Source organism: Fundulus heteroclitus, chromosome 1 (genome assembly GCF_011125445.2).
Source record: "Fundulus heteroclitus isolate FHET01 chromosome 1, MU-UCD_Fhet_4.1, whole genome shotgun sequence".
Taxonomy (NCBI): domain Eukaryota; kingdom Metazoa; phylum Chordata; class Actinopteri; order Cyprinodontiformes; family Fundulidae; genus Fundulus; species Fundulus heteroclitus.
The window spans coordinates 34,138,097-34,153,208 of NC_046361.1; the positions used below are offsets into that span (position 1 = coordinate 34,138,097).

The window sequence follows — 15,112 nt, forward strand, 5'->3', positions numbered from 1 at the left end:
ATATACAGGCTTAAATGCACCAATGCTATTCCACAATAAGATTTTCTCCATATTGGTCTTTCTTGAAACCACAGGGCAAATATACAGTTTTTGTTTCTGCAATGCTCTCAGCATCCATCCATTGGTGCCTTTGCTGCCTGAAAACCAAAAACATCCACACAGGAAAACCGTATGCACTACTGAATGTAGTATGTGTGTCTTTATTGGAGATGTTCTTCAAAACACTGGCTATCTGAAACCATTATCAGGTACAACAGTTTGTTGAGATTAATATTAAGATGAATAATCGACAAATCAGTCTTCTCCCCAATAGAAGCATTCCTTTAAAGGCTTTTGTAAGGGTAAGTTCTCCTCAATCAAAACCTGAAACTGATTGAACTACAATTTATGGTTTGGAAAATAGCAAAATAATTTAAAATTACAAAACTAAAAAGATAAACTGGTCTTTCAGGGCTCAGAACAGAAACCCCGGAGACGCTTTGTTTTCATCTTCCTCAGGCTTCAGGACAAAGCAGCATCTAAAACTATATATTCTCTGAAGATTTGCTCACGGTGCAGGGGAACAAAAAGACCATGTCGTGAAACTAAATGAGTGGTTACAAAAACAGGGCCTTTGCTACAACAAAATCCTCGACAAAGAAGAAAAAAATCACCATCTCTTAGACTGGCCTTGGTACTCCTATCCATAGACATCATATACATAGACGCCTGGTTGGGCCTGGGTTCGTACGTCACCTCCATCGCCATATTGTATGTGGCTGAAAGAAGTTAAGTTCTGTTGTAGTGAACGTCGATCAGAGAAGATGCCTCATTCCTGTGCTGGAAAATGTACCAGCTGTTTTATATATATATATATATATATATATATATATATATATATATATATATATATATATATATGTGTGTGTGTGTGTGTGTGTGTGTGTGTGTGTGTGTGTGTGTGTGTTATGAATCTAAAAGTCAGTTGGTTAAATCTAAACATTGTGGTCTTCATTATTTCATAAAACCGTGTCACATGTGAACCTTTTAAGTTCTGGTATAGTCACAGATTAGAAACAAACGTTGTGGGCGAGTATTAAAGAGAAAGTTACAAATATAAAAAAAAAAGTCCTAGCACAATAAAGTAAAAAAAAAAAAAGAAAGACAAAAGTAATAATGTTATGAGAAAAACGTCATATTATGAGAATTAAGGTGGGACATTTCCAGAATAGTCACAGTTTGCAGAACTATTTCAGTCCTGGAGTAATAGGGCCAGGTTATATTCTTTTAATTATTTTTATTCTTTACAAGTATAAAGTCTGGAGAATAAAGCAAAAGGGATAAGAAAATAAACTCGTAATATTGCAAAAATAAAAATATTACGAATACAAAGTATGTTCTGAGATTAAACTACCTCTGATACTGTTTCAGTGACTCAGACTAACTGCAGATTTGCCACATTCAACATGGCGGACGCTCTGATGCATCCGCAGCATAGGCAGAAGCCGCCCAGCGAGGCGTCTACATATATGATCTCTATGCTCCGATCAGTTTCTGCAGCACTTGTGAACTGAGGCAACATGTGCAGTATTGTGCCATATCCACTAGATGGCAGCAAAAGCCGGGTTTAAAGCACCTGCCCGTGTAATTCAAGAGGAACCCGATGAATTTACAGGCTGCAGATTTGACATTTAACGCTGACAATTGACCAAAAACTCTCACAATGAAATAAGTGATGTGTCTAAGTAATAGCAGGGGACTCTGTGGTTTATCCAGTGTTGATTTACTTCCCATTTTAGGTTGTAATACCTCTTAAAACAGAGGTAGACCCATATGGGAAAAATAATAGGAAGCTAATGTAGCATTTCATAGACATATTTGCCACAGAGGAAAAAGTAGAAGGTTTCTTAGCAAAGAGATGATTGCAACTTGTAAATGTCAGGGTTATGAAAAGAAATGAACACATTCAACCATCAAATCAAATATTACGAACAGCAGAAGCATTATGTTAAATCAGTTCTTCTGAACTACATTTATGATCCCTTTATAACGGAAGAAGTAAAACTGAAAGAAGTCAGGCCTTCAGCAAATGCCAAGCACTTCATCACATATGTGTATATCTGGTATGCACCTGCCGTCGCAGGTACTGCCCTGCAGACAAACCCTTTCAGCCATCTGTGGTGTAAAAACCTAGAAAACTAGTAAAATCAAAGAGAAAATCTAAGTAATTTTTTTTTCCACTAAAAAAGTTCCATCAAAAAATCCCATGTTCCCCAGCTGCCACATGTCCTCAACGTCGATGATAAATAATACTGATGAAAGCAGATAAAACATGGAGGCAAACCCGATGAAAATTAAATTTTCATAACCCCTCCAACCGGTGTTAATGCAACAAATGAAGAGGACAATACACGCGTTAATCCTCACCAGTAACACTGAAAAAAAAAATCCTCCTCGCTCCTCTTTTCTAAGTCTTCTCAGTCGGGTGTCACATCAAAAAGAAAGGTTAAATAGAGTGAATGTTTGCCGTGAATTTTTCCTTTCTTTTTTCCCAGTTTCGATGCTCCAGCGGCAGCAGGGAGCAGGAGCAGCAGCAACAGCAGTCCGTAAACCTCTGTATCCTTTTACAGTTTACAGCTCCATAGCGATGTGGGGAACAAAATGTAGGAGATAGACCACAGCAGGTAGTACACACACGCAGGCGGGAAGGAAGAGCAGAACACCATGGCAACTCCTGAAACCAAGAAAACGAGAAAGAGAATGTCAGAAAAGATTTTATAAAACTGAAGGAAAAAAAAACACGCATCAATCTATCTAACTAAACAGCCTGTAGTTATATAGCACTTCATCAAGTCCTGAGGACCCCAAAGCGCGGGAATTCACACATTCACACGCTGGCAGTGCTGAGTTACATTGTAGCCACAGCTGATTTGGGGAAGACCGGCAGAATTCGGCCGCCTGAGACAGAGACGGCTGGAGCAGGGGTTGGAACCAGGAACCCACCGGCTAGAAAACTAACTCCTAGCTCTGGCATCACCGTTACCCCTACCCTACCAGTTACTCGCTCAGAAAATCTTGCAACAATGTCAGAGAGTTCTTCCATTTTTTTTCCCTTCAATTATTTCGCATTTTAAAAATTGTGACTCTGTGTTTTTAGTAAAAACAATTTACTAAATTTGCAGTATTAGTAAATTGTTGTTCAGTGCAAGGTAAATGAGAACCCATCTCTCAGTGACAACTGCTTGTATAAATAAAAGTTTAGTGATAAACTTGGGGGAGTGCTGGCCGAGTGGTTAGAGCAGTGCGCTTGAACTCAGAGAAGGATGCAAGTACCTGGTTCGATCCCCAGGCCTGCACTCTGGTTCCCTGAGCAAGACCCTTAACCCCCAAGGGTGATGGGTTAAAAGCAGAGAACAAATTTCGTTGGAATGTATGTTTCAATGTATGTTTCAGTGACAATAAAGATGATATTACTACTATATTACATAAAGTAATCTGTCTGTCTGTTGATCTCTAACAGATGAACTGTGGACCCTTTCATTTTTCCAACTTCAGCATAAATAGCCAGCTGCAGAGCACAGTAATAATTTTGTTAAACTGTTTACTCACATGCAAATAGACAATAGAAAATTCCCATTGTGACAGAGGAATTATTTTTTCCTGAGTGTTTGCTGTGCCCCTGCTGTGGGGCCCTGAGCAGTAAACCACATTGGGGTTCAGGGCTTCTCTGTTTCAACATCAAATTTCCATCACTGATCTTCTTATTGACAGAGATGAAGCTATCATTTGCTTATAAGTCATAATTTCTATACGACTTTACCTCCAGCGTACACCACTTTCTTCCAAGTCTGGGACTCCAGCACTTTGTCGTGGGGATAGAAGTTCTGACTGATCATAAAGAGGATCATGGCCACCGCGATGACCCGTAGCACAGTCATGTTTCCTCCGGACAGCAAGGAGGCGCTGGCTAGGATGGCTGACGAGTAGATGCAGGGGAGGCCGCGGTACACGAATGGAATACCTGACACGATAAAACCAAAGTGGCTTTGGTTTCACAGCCGCGAACATAAAATACCGGACTTCGGTGTTAAACATCTGCTTACAGCAACTCACCGCTGGAAAAGAAACAGAGACGGACGAACACGGACAGCACATAACACATGCACAGGATGTTGTCCAGCAGGTCGGACGTCCTCAGCAGCAGAGACGTGGCGATCCCGAAGGTCGTAAAGTCGGCAAAATCATCCAGCTTTGCACCTACGCACGAGAAGCAGAATATTATCGCTGCTGACACAAGCACTTAATTTATTAACATGCTTTCCAAAGATTTAGCTTACAGTTCCCTGCAAATGTATTTTTACCCTTTGAACTTTGGAACCAAACCAAAAACTTGAACGTGTTTTCATTAACAGTGTTATAGAATAAGAGGGTAATGTGATTGTCTTTTTTTTTTCTTTTTTGAGGAAGAAAGAGGTCAAAACAGGCCAAATTTGATTACTTTAATCCATAAAAAAAAGGCTCTATGCTGGGCAAAATTCACATCTCCGTGAACACACATGGCCTGATGGTAACACACAGAGGTGTGTTACCATCAGGTAACACACATCCAAACTTTTCGGCACATGGGCCGAAATTGTCAAGTCAAAGGAACCCGGGGGCCAAAAAGTAATTTTTTACTTGCTCTAAAAAAATATGATAATTTTAAATAAACAAATCAATCAGGTTTTCTGTAGGAAATGTAAATCATTGTAGATCCACAGGTTAAAAAGGGGATTTGCTTGTTTGTCGTATTAAAGGATGGTCATTAAGTTTGCACAACATTTTTTTATGATTTAATTTGACTTGTTCATAATTAATGATAGTTATTATTATTATTAATAATAAACTTAAACTCTTTTTGGTCTAACACTATAAGAACAGGATGTTGGTCAGTTGCTCTTTGAAAACACTTGCTGTATTTAGCCAATGTTAATAATTGAATTCAAATCATATTTTAATGCACCAAGCATCTGCATTTGAGTAATAAAATGTGTTTTTTATTATGTAATTAAAGAGAATGTGTGGTTATTAAAAGATTAACACTTTCTGTTGTACTTAATATTTTCAAAGTAAGATTTAAACTTATTGCCCTAATTTAAAAAAGTTTCCATCTGCATCAGCTACCTGTACTTGTGGATCAAATCTTTCTTCAAATGTCTCTGGGAGGCCACTCAAAATCAGTACTAGGGCCGCAAATGGCCCCCGGGTGACACTTTGGACATGCCTGGCCTAACGCATTTAACACATCTTGTTAAATCCAAAGTGGGACAACAAATGGGAGAACAACACCATCTGCTGTTTGGTCTGTGTCTGCAGTCCATAGTACGAGTAGAAAAAGATTCCCAGTAATCCACAGAGCAACAGCTTCACTGCATTGAAGTAACGTAGCTATGAATGTCTCTGTGCAGATAATATTAATAAACTCCCGAAAAAATATAAAACGTAATGCAACTGTAGTTTATCTTTAATATTAACAGCCATACATTATTTTCAGCCAGTCTATTTTAGGTCTCAGTATTTTATTTACAATGTGGATCATGGCAAACTAAAATTAAAGACATTGCAGAGAGAACGCGTGCTGTGTTTAGTTTCATCTCTTGTTTCAACCGCAGGGATGTATAAGGCTGAAGAAAAAAAACTTTTATATCGTTGTTAATATATAGTTAATAAATTGTGGCAATGCTGTAAAAATGATATTTGTTAGAAACCATTGTTATAGACTTATTTAACTGTTATAAAATGTAAAAGAGATTCTAGGTAATAGTCAGAGTGACAGCTTCAAGAGAGAAAACAATAAAAGTTACATTTTCGACCCACTTTGTGGGTTTTTTTTCCACTTTTTTTCCACAACAGGAAACATTTGAGAACCATTGGTTTAGATCAAAAGAGTCACATGATAGAAAGATAAGGAACGCACAGACATGAATCCAACTGAGACTCTTTGGCAACACTTAAAATTGAATGTTTAAAGGTGACCTCCTTCCAGTCCGACTGAGCCTGACATATTTTGCAATGAGATAACGATACACCTCCAAGGACTTGCAGTTTTAATTGCAGCGAGAAGGGGTCAAACCATTCACTTTGGTGGTAGGCATAAAAATGTATACCACACTTTTCAGATTTTGGTGATTTAAACTTTTTGAAAACCATGCATCCTTTTCCCTTCCACGTCACAATAATTCACTACTTTGTGGCAGTTTGCCACATAGAATTTAAATAAAAAACATTGAGGTTTGCGGTTAAAATACTTATGCAAGGTACTTAAGATGCATTTTCAATGCTCCAAATCGAAGACGGACAACATTCCCGCCATGTGACCACGGTGTGTTGCACATGCATGCAGAAAAAAAATCTCAAACTGCAAACATCGGTGTCAGCCCAATGAGCAGCTTTTAAAAAAAAAACACCAACAAAAAAACATTCTCTGCTGGCTTGTCTCTTTATCCCACAGGAGTGCATAGCATGTTTTCAGCAGATGACGATGAGGTGATTCAGGCCGTGGCCCTCGAATGAACGGGCTGGAATCCCGAAAGCCCGGGGGTTAACAATTTTAGCAATTTCAGATATGCGGAGAAGCCAAAGCAACGGGATAAAACAGACAATTGGAACTGGATCCCATGGACTTAGGCTGCTTAATCAGAAAGTGATTGTTCACTTGACAAAAACAATGACGCGCACCTGCAAAGTCATGCAGAAAAAGCTCGTTTAGACACAAAGCCCCCTGTGCAGCCAAACAATGATGCACCTGGGAGCTATTTTAAGCCTCTGGGATAATATGGACACTCTTCAAGCGCAGGTGTTATTTATACGGCACCTTAGCATATGCAAAGGATATTCAAAGCCCTGAAAATTATGAATCGCAACTGTGGAGCTAAAGCTGCTTTGAACACCATTTATCTTTGCAAAGGAGTATAGAGGATTTGAAAAAAGTGTAAATTAGTGTAAATTACATCTTATACATGATGTACATGATTCTCCTCTTGGAGACTCTGTGAGACTAACCAGGGTTTTTTCATGAGCAGATTTTCTTTTCACCGGCTCCTTTTGTTAATGACTTTATGAGGCCAAATTAGAAAAGTGGAGACAAAAGACCGCGCAGCAGACCCTGCTGCCAAAAAGCCCCACTGAAGTTAATCTTTGGTAAAAGCTTATTGACCACAACACTTACCCAGTGCCGAGCAGGCATTGAGTTGCCTGGCAACCGCTCCATCTGCCAAATCTAGCAGGTACCCAATCAGAACCAGCCAACATGCCGCATGATGGTGCCTGAGCAAAACAAGTGAGAGTCAGGTTGAGCTATTTGATGACAGCAAGCCTTTTTCTTCTAAAGATGAAATGTGTTACAAAAAGTTAAAATCAGTTAAAGTTTTCTTCTGATTCATTTATTGACTTTTTTTTTAAAAGCAAAATATTCCTTCTATACTTTAATCAATGCTATTTAATATAACTTGCAAAAGTAATCATGGCCCCTTACTTCACTACAATCTGTCACACAGCGAACATTTGGGAAGAAGTGAGAGCAAAATGTTACGTTATGAGGTTGGAAAACTAACACTGAAAATCACTCTGCGGACAACACCCCCACTGTGAAACACGGTTTTAGCATCCCGTCGTGGGAATGCCTTTCATCAGAAACTGGTCAAACTTGATACGAAGACGGTGGGAGTTCAATTCAGGGCGACACAGGAGGAAAACCAGCAAGAAGCTGGAAAAAAAATGGGCTGAGGATACAGCTTGAGATGAGAATTAAAACTGAAAACCTATTTTTGCTCAAACCAAATTTAAAAGTACATGGATTTCTGTCTGGATTCATTGTATGGAACTGTATTGAAGAAGGAATGAGAGTATAAATATATATATATATATATATATATATATATATATATATATATATATATATTTCACAAAGCACAAATTTTTAAAAGATAAAGCCACGAGGAAGAATCTTGTATCATCTTCTTTCTTCTTTACCTTGCTTTGTGTCGGTCTAATACAAGGGGGTCTGCAACCTTTACAACCCAAAGAGCCATTTTGCCCTCAGTCCGGATAGAGAAAAAAAAACTTGTTCAGAGCTGTGAATACAGTATTAACAATCTTTTGAAAAAAGAAAATTTTTTGATAAATATCTACAAAAGGAAAAACAAAAAAAAAAAGGATAAATACATGTTCTTCAATGGTATAATTAGATTTGTGAAAACTGTAAAAAATGTATCTGTAATGTATTACTGGTACTTTTAGTCTTATTCTGTTGTGGAAATTAAATGCAATGAAATAACTGCAAAAACTGCTTTAAAAAAAAACAAAAACACATTAGTTGGTTCTCCATCATTTTGTCAGGACCATAGTCCATTGTGGAAGGGTTAGGGTCGGGGGGCTACCTTTCTGAGCTATAGGCTGCGGACTCCTGTTCTAATAATTTAAATGCGTGGTTATAATGAGACAAAAATGTGACAAGGTTCAAAGGGTATGAATAATTTTTCAAGGCACTGTATTTGGATTTTTTTTTTTTTTGTAACGTTTTGTGTTTCTGTCTCTCAGACCACGCTCTGGTTACCCACAGTCCACGATTTTCACAAATCCGACCGATAGATTTTGCTCTTCCTGCATCTGCGCCGCTCTCTCAGATCATAAAAGCCATTAACGGCGTGTCCGCTCACCCGTTCAGGCTGCTGAGGATGGAGGCCATGCCCATGACCATGTTGGCCACAGACAGAGCGTTAGCGGCATTTTTCCGCGCAAACTCCTTGATCTGGAGCCCTGTAGCATGATCGCTCAGGAGGAGCTTGTTGGCGTACTGGAAGAAATCTGAGAGCAAACAACAGCAGCAGTTAGTAGCTGTCCCCCCCCCCACTGTGATCGGATGAGCACACCAGCTGACCTTCTCAAAAGGGAATACTTTACTGATTTTATCTCATTCTCAGTCAAACATTGGAGAGAGTTAAGTGATCTAAGTCTTCAGTATAACAGCCATTACTGGGTAAGAATATTTAACACCAGTTAATAGGGAACCTTAACACTACTCCAAAACCCCCGTCTGATGTAAAAGAAGTATGACTTACCAAGCTGTTTGTTTATTGGACGGAGATCGACCTTACGATACATTAATGCGTTTTCAGATCAAAAACAAGTGTTACAGTAAATTCACTCAGTCAAACGTGCACATGCAACAGCAATCTTTGTTTCATTACTCAGAAAATCTACACAGCAGTTAAAAGACTTTTTACTTTCAAAACAACACAGTGACATGCAAGAAGCGTCGACACGGGCTAACTTGTAGAGAGGGGAATGTAAGTATATGTTTACCAGTCGGCGTTAACGAGTGGTTTTTATTGGGGATCAACGCTGGCGTGGGGCAAAAGCTAAGAACAATGTAGAGGGTTCCTGTGCCTAACATACACATTTGGCTACAGTCACAGTGAGCTGGACCTACTGCACATAGCGGACATCTGATCGATTAGCCGGTTAACATTGACCTAACTAAAGGACGGGGCAGCGGCACTCATGTGACGGACTGATTGTCCAGATCAATTAAAAGCACTTGGGCTTTAATGGAGTGACAATGGAAGAGGTAAACACGCGACTGTGGAAAAAAGATTAGAGTCCTCCTGATTTATTCTTTCTTTTCTAATTTGGTTGACTGCTGTTGGAAATCTAACAACAAGCTTTGATTGATGTTTGTATTTCATAAAGCCACTTTTTGTTAAAGCACCTATAACTGGAGATCCAAAACTCTTATGGACTACCTTAAGGCTGTATTTGTGGATCATCAGCTGGTCTTTGTGAAACCTTTCACACAATCCTATGATGAGGGATCAAACTTGATTCAAATCGTCTCCCTCTTAATTAAGGGATCTATGCTTGACTAAAATCATCAGTTTAGGCTTCAGCTCATGGACCTACAGCCAGTGATTCCCTTATCACTATACAGCCACCTCCGTACTCCAGTGAAGGTTTTGTGCATATCCTGCTGGGCTAGATGTAAAGAGAGCTGTGTTTTCCAAACTCATTTCTCCTACGAAACTGGGAGATTGGAAATCCAGAAGAGACTCGTTGGTCTGCATTAATTGTTGCTTTTTTATTTCTTCTCACAACTGTTGTTTGTGAGGCTGAGGTAGGAAGGATATGAAGCTCCTTTGAGGCTTACTGAGTCTTATTTACATAGACTCCTAGAATATGGGCCACTTAGGGGAAGATTTTAGTAGTTCTAGTGTTCTTTTAAACTGTTTCTAACAATTAAATTGGGTAGCTTTGCAAACTCTCTGACAGGAACATTAAATATGGAACCTTTTGAATCTCTGAAACATTCTTGAATGAAGTTAAGACTTGAATTGATTTTCATGAATGCATTATCCTGGAGATTATAGAGTCAAACATTAGTAGTTTCCTTTTTTCTTTAGACTGTCTCTGCCTCAAGCAGAGGAGCTTAAAGTATCTTGGTGTCTTGTTCCGAAGTGGAACGACAGACGGACAGACGGATTGGGGTGCATCTGCAGTAATGCGGGTGCTGCTCCGGCCTGTTGTGGTGAAGAAAGAGCTCAAATTAGAGCCGCTGCTTCTCTGCATCAAAAGGAGTCAGTTGAGGGGGTTTGGACACCAGATCAGGATGCCCCCTAAATTTTCCAGGCACGTCCCACAGGGAGGAGACCCCGGAGAAGACCTAGGATTCGTTGGAAGGATTATATATCCCATGTGGCCTGGGAGCGCTTTGGGATCCCCCAGAATAAGCTGGAGGATGTCACTGAAGAGAGGAATGTCTGAAGTTCCCTTTTGGATTTGTTTCCCCGATCTTGGATAAGCAGAAGACAATTAATGGATGGATGGATACAAATAATACACGCCGTTTAGGTGCACCCCCTACACACAAGCATTGTTAGCGTGTGATTGTTTACAAAAAGTATGAAATCAGGAGGAAATTTATAACTTTTTTCCACAGCGCTTTTAGTTGATTAGCGACGTTTATAATTTATCTTAAAATTTACACTATGAATATTAGAAACAAAGGTACTTTTCAATCATTGTCAGTAAGGTAAAAACGTGCTACGGCGGCCTCACTCCAGGCAAAAAAAACAAAACAAAAAAACGATCCCCACAAATATTTAACCACTTTTTCATAAATATAACGAAAGGAAATCTCTGTTCTATCAGTCTCGTCGCTTCAAAGCTAAAATTGTTTTCTCTCAAGTCATGGTGCTTTTCCAAGACAGTATGCACAGATATTGACCTGCAATTTTTTAAATATTTTTTGTTAATGTTGCCGTAGCAACACTTCACGAGATTTTCTCCCTGAACTTCCTTTGCTTCCAAAGCCAGGCGAATGCATCTGAAAGAAAACATCGTATGAGATACAGCACAAAGCCAACAACAACTTTTACTTAACAGCATGCTTTTTTTTGCTTTTTTTTTTTTTACTACTTCATGTTGGACTTTCTCTCCAAAGTTACCACCTGGCAGGTTAAATAACTGTTTTTATAGGAAGACACAAAACAACAGTGGTTGCAGAAGACATACCGCCCTCTACCTCTAAACAATGCAATGCCGTTGAACTTTAAACACAGTGAATAGCGTTGGAGAGCAAGACAGGTGCAGAATAGTCTGTGGGGGTTATTGTGATCACTTGGCTGGCGATTAAAAGGAAAAGATACATCTAGAGCCAAATACTGTCAATTTGAAGCAGGTCTCTATTTCTGGATTCCTGCCTAATGAGTGCAAAGCATGATGGGAAGGCCCTTGTTATGTAACACCCTGCCATGTTACCAGGTAACAGCTAAAGAGAGTGCATGGAAAAACAAGGAAAACTCTCAGCTCAGAGCGCACAACCAGAGTAAACAGAAATAAACTTTCTGAGCGAACTAAAGTGACGACCACTTAACTCTTAAACTGCATTAAAGGCACATCTAGGAGTTCTATTCATTAAACAGACTGACAGACAGTTAAGAGGCTTAGACACAATAACATTAAAGTTTGCAGTTTGTGAATGTGCATCTGTCATCAAGCTGTGGTGTGTGTTCATTCAATAAGGCAAAGGTGATGTGGGCTCTGCTTGCATGCAAAAATTATGTTTGTTTGTACACAACACAACTTTAATTATCAAATATATAAGGGACACTGTATGACTTTAGGACCATACATACCAAATTAATAATACAGGTGTATCCCATAAAAAAACAGAATATAATTAAAAGGTTTATTTGAAAAATTAAGAAATGACGCCATATATATATATATATATATATATATATATATATATATATATATATATATATATATATATATATTATACATGAAGAGGGATATTTCAAAAGCTTAGTTTCTGTTAATTATGATGACTATTGCTTAGAGTTAATGAAACCCCCTGCTGACGTGACTATTAATTCGATTCCATTTTATTTATATAGCGCCAATTCATGAAACATGTCTTCTCAAGGCACTTTCCAACAGACAGTTGCTGACACCCTGCACAAGGAGAGTAAGCCATAAAGGGCCATTGCAAAAGAATGTGGCTATTAAGAGTGCAATACTCAAGCCTGTTAATGGAAAGTTGAGTGGAAGGAAAAAGTGTGGTAGATAAAGATGCAGAAGCAACAGGGGTGACCATAACTTCAAGACGATTGTGAAGCAAAGCCAGTATAAGACTTTGGGGAGATTTGTAAGGTGTGATCTGTGGATGCAGTCGGAGCTTCAAGAGCCAGAGCACGCACGCACGCGCACGCACACACACACACAGCTGTTACATTCCTTGTGTGTTAAGCCACTCTTTTACTTTTCATTTGGAGATTAATGTCCCAGAGTCTGGAGGGAGAAAGTCGAGGCACAGAATGTGAGTTGCTGGAGGTCCAGTGTGACATTTCCACAGCCTGTGATGATTTGGGGAGCCATGTCATCTCGTCGGTCTTGTTGAATTTTATTAGGACATTTTAGAGCAGGCCTTGCTTCCCTCTGCTGACAAGCTTTACAGATATGCTGATTTAATCCCCCAGCAGAACCTGCCACCTGCCCCCAAAGGTCCAACGCCTGGTATGAGGTTTATGACATCCTTGAGCTTGACTGATCAGCAAACGGTCCTAACCTGAACCCCACGAAGAATGTTTGGTGTTTGTTCAAGAGGAAGATGAGAGACCCTGTAGCCAATGTTTCAGACAAGCTGAAAGCTGCTATTTAAGCAACCAGGGCTTTGCCAGCATCTGAGCAGAACCACAGGCTGGTCGGCCCCACGGCATCAAGAATCAAGAGTCTTTACTGTCATTATGGTTACATAATGACCTTTTGGCGAGACACTGGCTCTGAATTCACATTAACAACAGACACAAATCAAAGAGATCCATGGAAAAATGCCATTGATGCCGTAATTCATACAAAAGTAGTCCCAACCAAGAAATGACTGTATTTACCGTACAGTGAAGCACTTAATCAATATTAAAAATTGATTTGGGGGTGTCATTAGCTCCAACCCTTAACCATCAAGAGAAACAGAAATGGCTTCTTGAAATATACCCCTTTGTGTCTTTTTATTGGACATGTAAGTTATTTTTTTTTTGTGTGTGTTGAAGTGAAAAACCAGATGATTTCTCTAATTTATTAAGCTACACCTTTGAAGTTTACTTTTGTGAGGCTGATTATTTCCAGCATTTTAAATTCTCCTATAATGTTTTATTTAAACCGTGTCCGCACATCATGCTGCTTCCCTGTCACCTTCATCCAAGCAAACCCTAAGCCCTAATTTTACTGTACACACATCCTGATTAGGAGACAAGACTGAGAATAGAGCACTTACCAGAGGAGGCAGTCAAGAGGATCATGGTTCACAACTCAGCAGCTGTGAGAAGAACAAAACTCTCCTTACTTATTGTTGGACAGGGTTAGGGGCAGATACTGTGCTTAACTTAACTTATTCTAAACACTTGTAAGACAACAAAACGGGTCAGAAAAAAATCAACAAAACACATGATTCAGAAATATTAACAGGCACATTTTTGGACACGCGTCTTGGAAAATATCTTGAGCGCTCAAATACAGGTTGGAGTTGGTGTCAGTGCGCCACGATCACTCTCGGTGTCCTAATTAAAGTAAAGTAATTTACTTTAATTTACTGAGAAAAAAACATGCTGTTGGGGAAAAAAAACATTTACAAAACCGGAAACATAATTTTGGCCTGCGCTGTGCTGGATGGAGGCTGTACTGCGCACTTGGCTCTGCTCAATAACATCCTTCACTGCGATTCAGCAGCCGGTGGGGAAAAAAACTGCCTCCACACCTTTAAAGTGCGACTCTGGGAGGCCAGATGCTCCCATTCCTGGGCATTAAATAAACCTTTGGAGCCGTCAGACATCCAAACACTGTCAATCAAGAAGCAGGAGGAAACTGCGCAGCAAATCCTAACAAGCTGCACTGAAAGAGTCGCTCCGATCAAGGTGTGAGAAAACAATTCTAGTTTAAGAATCGTATCTTACCTGAAAAGAGGTCCACGGAGTTATTAGATTATTCTAATAATTAAATGACGGAGGTGTGAACAATGCACTATATGCCAAGACTTCTGATGTGCCACTTTATCTTTCCTTTGTCCTCTCTTTATAATGCAGGATGACTTCCGTTTAATGTTATTCTGCCTTCTGTGCTGACATCTGTCAAATAAGAAAGAACGCAGTGCGCAGACGAGCTGTCTGTGTGTTCGGTGGCCGCGATTTAAGCGCATCCTTTTAACAGCAGGGACAAGTCCGCTGGAATATTCCAAGCGGAAATGACGCAGACGCCGCTTCTAGTTATTTCCAAAACATTTGAAATCAAGAATTTACTGTGAGTTATAAAATATAGACGGACAGACAGATAGAAAGACGTACTGGCAGCTTAAATTATATATATTTTTTGTACTAATGTCGGACTTTAACGCTTATAATGATAATAATAACATAATAAAATAATAATAATAATAATAATAATAATAATAATAATAATAATAATAATAATAATAATATTTTTTTTATGGACACTGAAACAAGAAGGTAGAAGAGAAGAAAAGGTGAGAGCGAAAGAGGAGAGAAGAGGGAGAGAATGATACAACATCCTCTGTCTGTTTCTTCACCTGCAAAGAGAGATATAA

The 15,112-nt window shown here is 39.2% G+C and overlaps 1 protein-coding gene across 2 annotated transcripts; it reads right to left on the reverse strand.

Annotated features, from left to right (window-relative positions):
• Positions 1-2,207: 2,207 nt before the first annotated feature.
• On the reverse strand, positions 2,208-14,747 carry tmem269 (transmembrane protein 269). 2 transcript variants are annotated; one of them, XM_021323126.2, is made up of 7 exons: positions 14,466-14,747; positions 13,790-13,831; positions 8,676-11,338; positions 7,187-7,284; positions 4,093-4,236; positions 3,800-4,000; positions 2,208-2,713 (listed from the first exon to the last, which is right to left on the reverse strand). In XM_021323126.2, exons 3-7 carry the CDS (start codon positions 8,714-8,716, stop codon positions 2,604-2,606), a joined length of 594 nt encoding a protein of 197 aa, XP_021178801.2. In that variant the 5' UTR covers positions 8,717-11,338; positions 13,790-13,831; positions 14,466-14,747; the 3' UTR covers positions 2,208-2,603. The 2 variants fall into 2 exon arrangements, with proteins under 2 accessions (XP_021178801.2, XP_035997403.1); XM_036141510.1 differs by lacking the exons at positions 13,790-13,831; positions 14,466-14,747 and having other exon boundaries at positions 8,676-12,140.
• Between the last annotated feature and the right edge of the window lie 365 nt (positions 14,748-15,112).